Source organism: Rhinatrema bivittatum, chromosome 8 (genome assembly GCF_901001135.1).
Source record: "Rhinatrema bivittatum chromosome 8, aRhiBiv1.1, whole genome shotgun sequence".
NCBI lineage: Eukaryota > Metazoa > Chordata > Amphibia > Gymnophiona > Rhinatrematidae > Rhinatrema > Rhinatrema bivittatum.
In genome coordinates, this window is record NC_042622.1 from 142156987 (window position 1) to 142163104 (window position 6118).

At 48.8% G+C, this 6118-nt stretch overlaps 1 protein-coding gene across 1 annotated transcript; it reads right to left on the minus strand.

Moving 5' to 3' along the window:
• Window positions 1–572: 572 nt before the first annotated feature.
• On the minus strand, window positions 573–5743 carry KCNK7 (potassium two pore domain channel subfamily K member 7). The gene is made up of 3 exons (XM_029614108.1): window positions 5213–5743; window positions 2113–2508; window positions 573–1777 (listed from the first exon to the last, which is right to left on the minus strand). The coding sequence occupies exons 1-3, from the start codon at window positions 5544–5546 to the stop codon at window positions 1575–1577; spliced, it is 933 nt and encodes a 310-aa protein (XP_029469968.1). The 5' UTR covers window positions 5547–5743; the 3' UTR covers window positions 573–1574.
• Window positions 5744–6118: the final 375 nt, after the last annotated feature.

Below are 6118 nucleotides of genomic sequence, written 5' to 3' on the forward strand. Positions count from 1 at the left end.
CTCTTTATCAGAAAATATCTTTGCTTGCTTGCAGTATCACAGAGGGAAGAGGCAATGATGGGGGCCTGTCTGCAGGCAGGGAAGCTTTTACCCCAGACTGTTCACAGCAGTCTGCCAGTTCATTTCTTTTCGGGGGGGGGGGGGGGGGGGTGGTGGTATTAGTGTGACTTTCCTGCCCTTAAGCATTTCTACAAGGAGGATGGGGGGGGGGAGGGGCACAGAGGAGGCAACACCAATGCATTGGCCCCCCCCAGCTGCCGGAGACCCTCGGTATGCCTCTGCTTCTTGTATACAACCCACTCCTTCCTCTGTCACAATCTTTTACTTATTTATTTTTAAATGATTTATCTACTATATACACACCCATGATCGTGGCAGTTTACAATATTAAAACATACATAAAACAGACCAGCAACAGCAGACATAAATTCATTTCAAAAGTGTTCCCATTAGGTCATACCACAGACCCTGGTTTCATCTAAGGCGCCCTGCAGACCACACTATAGACACCTATGCATTTCTTCTAGAGTTCATAGCCCCAAAGGCCTGTGGAACAGCCATGTTTTCAGTGCTTTTTTTTTAAGACTTTTATGTCCAACATGACTCTAAGTTGTTCAGGCAGGAATGCCATATAATTAGACCGGCTCCAGAAATAGCACAGTCTCTAACTTCTCCCAAGTCTGCCTGATGTATTATGAGGATCTCCAAAAGGCCTTTGGTCGAGGATCTCAGTAAACATTGTGGAGTAGACACATGCAAAGCCGCCTCCAACCATAATACATTGGTATTTGTAATTATTTTATAAATCAACACTAGAACTTTGTAGTGAATTCTGAACTGAATAGGTAGGGATAAAACAGGTTAATATGGTCATATCTTGACTGTCCAGATAAGATTTATGCAGCAGAATTCTGCGGTAATTGCAGTGATCTAAGGGTGCTACTGGCATTAAGGAGTTGCAATAATCTACTCCCGAGAACAACAAAGCCTGAAGAACGAACCGAAAATCACTCTGTTCTAAGGGTGATCTCAATCGTTTTTCTCTCTGCTCTGTCTACAAGATATTCTCTTAATTACAGTGGATTCCTTATGAAAAAAAAAAAAAAAAGATACCCGATGACCATCAAGATCAGGGTCTACTTAACTGCACAATGTACCCAAACTGGCATTGGGAAGGACAGCTCCATGGGGTTGGTTGAAAGGATCATATTTCTGCTCTGTCCTTCAAAAAAAAAAAAATGCGAATCCAGTCCAAAGCAGTCTGGTGGGAGCTTTACAACATTGCCTCTCACTGCCAGGGTCCAGGCCACACTATGATTGGTCTACAATTACAGAACTTCAACAAGACAGTTTAGGAGTCTCCCTAGGGAGACCAAGGGAAATCCCAAAAGAGGAACACTCAATTCCAAATGATTTTTGGTGTTCGGGTTCTATGGTGGATCTTCAGGCCAAGCAGATGCTACAAATCCTGGCCGATTTGCTGTCAGCTGCTTGCCTCTCCTGTTTGGGTTACCCTTGGAGGAATTTGTTGCCATCCTCAGTCTTGGGGAACTTTGCCACTTCAGCCTTTTCCCTCAGGGACCATCAGCGGTGGGAGGAGCGCCGGAGGCTTCCGTTACTGCCAGCTCATCCTGGCTTAGGATACCCTGGCGGTCCTCTTTCTGGGAACGCTGGTTGTCCGACGATTGGAAGAGACGGATGAAATGGCGGACCTCCTGAAGTCTATAGAGTGCCTCCAGCGCCAGAAGCATGGCAATCAATCCAATGATCAGGTAACCTGCAGGCACGAGAGCAAAAGGCAGCAAAGGTGAGAAACCAACAGCTAAAATGGGACCAGCGAATCTGACTCAGCAACCAAACATTCTCCGAGCATTCCCTTGGGATCATGCTAAATTCCCCTAACCTCCTTGGAAAACCTAGCACCTTGCTTTCTCCCCTGCTCCTAAGTTTGAAGGAGGACAGCGGGAGAGAAGCTTAAATATACCAGGAAAGACAGCCGAGGGCAGTTTTGAAATGGACTATAAAAGAAAACAGGAAGCTGGGGTCATGACCTTCTGGGCACAGTGAAAAAAAAAATCCCCAAATTCTTTCTAGTTTCTAAGAGGCACCTACATGTGATGCTGAACTTGTAGAGGTCCTGGAGTAAGGGGTTGGAGGTTTTTCCCGGGACATAATCACCGAGCCCAATGGTGCTGAGGGAGATGAAGCAGAAATAGATAGACTCCAGATAGTTCCAATCATGTTCCACAGCCCAGAAGATGGTAGCAGGAATAAGGATGAAACAGCAAGTGACGATGAGGGCCAGGATGACTGCATGGGCCACAGCGAGGGGCCTCTGCGGGAAGCCCCAACGCACTTGGGCATACTGGAGTGGCTGGACAGTGACCAGGGCGGTGAGGTGCTGGATAACTAAGGCGAGCAAGAAGAGTGTGACAGGGATCCCCAGGAGGGTGTAGAGAACACAGAAGATCTTCCCTCCGTCTGAGAGTGGCACTGTGTGTCCGTAACCTGCAAGAGAGCAAACAGGAAGAGAATGTAAATCTACCCGTTCTACAGAAACCGCAAGGTGCAATTAGAGAGCTCCATCACCGTGCACAACACTGTAAACAAACATAAGTCGCTCAGTAACATACGAGGTCATGCCCCTCCTGGGGAGGGAGGGGGGGGGTCAAAGTGTCCTGGGGTTGGACTGGTGAGGGGAGGGTTAGACTGTGCAGCGCTTGGCCAGTGATGGGGGAACGGGAATGATGGGGCGGAACGGAGAAGCAGTGACAAATTTAGGATGTGGCTGCCCCTAGGCACTGTGGGTGATGTGCCCCCTCTCCTTCCCCCCCCTGGACAAGAGATAACAGTGCTGAAGACCTAAGGCTCAGCCTTCTGTGCTTTGCTCAATATGCTCTAGGCTCATCTCCCCCTCCCATATCCCTGAATGACAGGAGAAAAGAGGCTGGATGAGAGAGAAGAGTGACTTTTCTTTGCTCCCTTCTGTGTGCAGTGGCCTCACTGCTCTCCTGGCTGTTCCTTACACTGGACAGGCGGGCAGGGGCTGGAATAGGGAACAGAACAGTTTTTCTTGGCCTTGCCCCTTCCAACCTCCCCCACCCCTTCTTTGCACAGGGAGGTGAGGGCTGGAGCAGGATGCAGAAGGTTGTTCTCTGTTGAGTGAAATTCAGCTGAGCTAGGAGGCAGCAAATCTTCGGCTGACCTTTTTGTCCCTCCTCCCCTCAAGGTTTTTTGCAGGGATTCAGAGGGAGCTCCAGTGTGTGGCCCTCAGCCGAGGACTGTCACTGCAGTGGCTATGTTAAGGGAGCTGGGAGGCAGGGGGGAAACAACCCAGGCATTGGTGACGCCATTACCCAACATAATAAAACCTGAAAGGAGCAGGCAAAAAAAGGAAATTGCTAGGTCAAAACATCTAATTGCAACTATTTTTCTTCCAAAATGAACCAGCAACGTAGAAAAATGTGGGTCAGCTGTGAGAAAAATAATGCCCACCTCCTCCTCCCAGACAAAACCACCATGTCACTTTCTTAACGTGAGCAGAACACGTGGTGATGGGGGTTTGTGTACAGCTCGGGCGCTGCCCAGGGCTGATGCAAAAGTATTTGACACCCTAGGCCAGGAGTGCTCAAACTGGTCCTATCCCTCCCTCCCCCCCAGCCAATCAGGTTTTTAGGATATTTCTAATGAATATACATGAGATGTATTTGCATGCACCACCTCCTATGTGTGCAAGTATTTCTCATGAATACTTATTATGGATATCCTGAAAACCCAACTGGCTTGGGGGCCCCAAGGACTGGTTTGAGCACCCTGGCCTAGGCGAACATTCGGTCATGCACCAACTCCCTCAACTTACCTACTGGTGGCAGCTTTAGAACAGTGCTCCCTCCTACCGATGGTGGTGGCACCGGCCCCTTCTCACGTGGTATTGGCTTTGGCACAGCACCCCTACGGGCCACCCATTAGGTGGATTTTTCCGCCCTCAAAATTTTTACAGTCTAGGTGGCCGCCTAGTTTGCCTAAAGGAAGCATCGGCCCTGGTGCTGCAAGTACCCAAACACTAAGTAGATCCCATGCTACTGTTGCTAGTAATAGCAGTGGCTATTCTCTAAGACAACTTGATCAATAGCAGGTAATGGACTTCTCCAAGAACTTATCCAATCCTTTTTTAAACCCAGCTACACTAACTGCACTAACCACATCCTCTGGCAACAAATTCCAGAGTTTAATTGTGCACTGAGTGAAAAAGAACTTTCTCCGATTAGTTTTAAATGTGCCCCATGCTAACTTCATGGAGTGCCCCCTAGTCTTTCTATTATCCGAAAGTGTAAATAACCGATTCACATCTACTCGTTCAAGACCTCTCATGATCTTAAACACCTCTATCATATCCCCCCTCAGCCGTCTCTTCTCCAAGCTGAACAGCCCTAACCTCTTTAGTCTTTCCTCATAGGGGAGCTGTTCCATCCCCTTTATCATTTTGGTCGCCTTTTTCTGTACCTTCTCCATCATAACTATATCTTTTTTGAGATGCGGCGACCAGAATTGTACAGAGTACTTAAGGTGCAGTCTCACCATGGAGCGATACAGAGGCATTATGACATTTTCCATTTTATTTACCATTCCCTTCCTAATAATTCCTAACATTCTGTTTGCTTTTTTGACTGCTGCAGTACACTGAGCTAACATTTTTTCAACAGGAAAGCAGAGATTGGAGGAGGGGGTGCTACTTCTCAATTCTTCTACCTAGACATCAAATAGACAAACACTCCACCCTCCCACTTCCCTTCCAATCCATTGTTATGGAGTACCAGGAGCGCTGCGAGAAGGGTTGGAGCCTTATGCATGCTTATAGGACCAGGGAATACCCTTCCTTAGGGCTCATAGGAGTGGTGATCACAGTGGGTAATATAGGAACCAGTGGGGATTTTAAAGAAAGGTACTGGGTGAGAACCAACAGCAGCCTGCACCTTCTATGCCAGATGCAGAGGGGAAGAGGAAGTATTTTGCCCCAGTTCAAACAGGTTCCAGGTCAGCAATCTGGAAGAAAATGAGCATTGGTGGAACCCTCACATAGGGCTGTAATACTGGGGAGGAGCACTATGGAGGATGTGGGACGCTCACATAAGGCTGTAGTAATGGGGAGCCCTGCAGGGAGAGGTGGGTCCCTCACACTGGAGTAGAAGGGCTGGAAGGAATCATCCCTTACCTGTCGTGGTCAGCACCGTGGCTACAAAGAACAGGGAGGAAGCAAAGTCCCAGTTCTCACTCTCCGAGATGTTCCCCAGGGCAGTAACACCATAGTTGTCCGCATCCAGCACTCTCTCTAGGAGTTTCTGCATGCCATTTGCAGAGACGCAGGCGTGGCTCTGTGTGAAGCTGCTCAAAGCATAAGCAACCTGCTGTCGGAGCTTCACTTCATGGGGCTGCTCCAGGGCCCCAAACACCATGGCACCAAAGACTAGAAAGAGAAGGTAGCAGCCCAACAAGATGACATAATTCCAGGAATGGGGAAGTTTAGGGATATCCTTAGTTCTCACCATTTTCCTTCCCTTCAGTTGCGGGAGCAGAGGGCTGGCGATACTGTGGCCTAGCTTCTTTCAGAGGTCCAGAAGACTGAGGTGGGATGCCTCCAGCTTCCCATGTCCCAGAGGGTGCAGAGGAGACGTGCAGCAAGGCCTACCCTGCTGCACACCACAGTTCCAAACGTGCAGGAGCAAAGTTGTCTGACAAGTTCACCTGGGACACGCCCTACCGGTAAGGCAGGGAGGGCGTCTTCTGAGAATGGAGGAGGAGGAGAATGGGGAAGCTGAAAGTCTCCTTAGAGCAGAGCTGCCCAGTGACCGAAGTTTTAGAGAAAGATGCTAAGCCCGTCCTTTTTTTTTTTGTTGTTTTTTGTTGTTTTGTTTTTTTTACAGCAAGCCTCTGACTCAATGCATTTCACTGCCTGACCCGCAATCATGCTCGGAGCTGCTTTGCTTCGCCGTGGTGCCTCGGCGGGGATCAGGAGCCTGTTCCGCAGCCTCAGCCTCAGCTGTATTAGCTGCTGGTGGCTACTGCCAAGGGAATCAAGAATCTGATGAGGAATGTGATGCTGGTTGGGTGACATACTCCA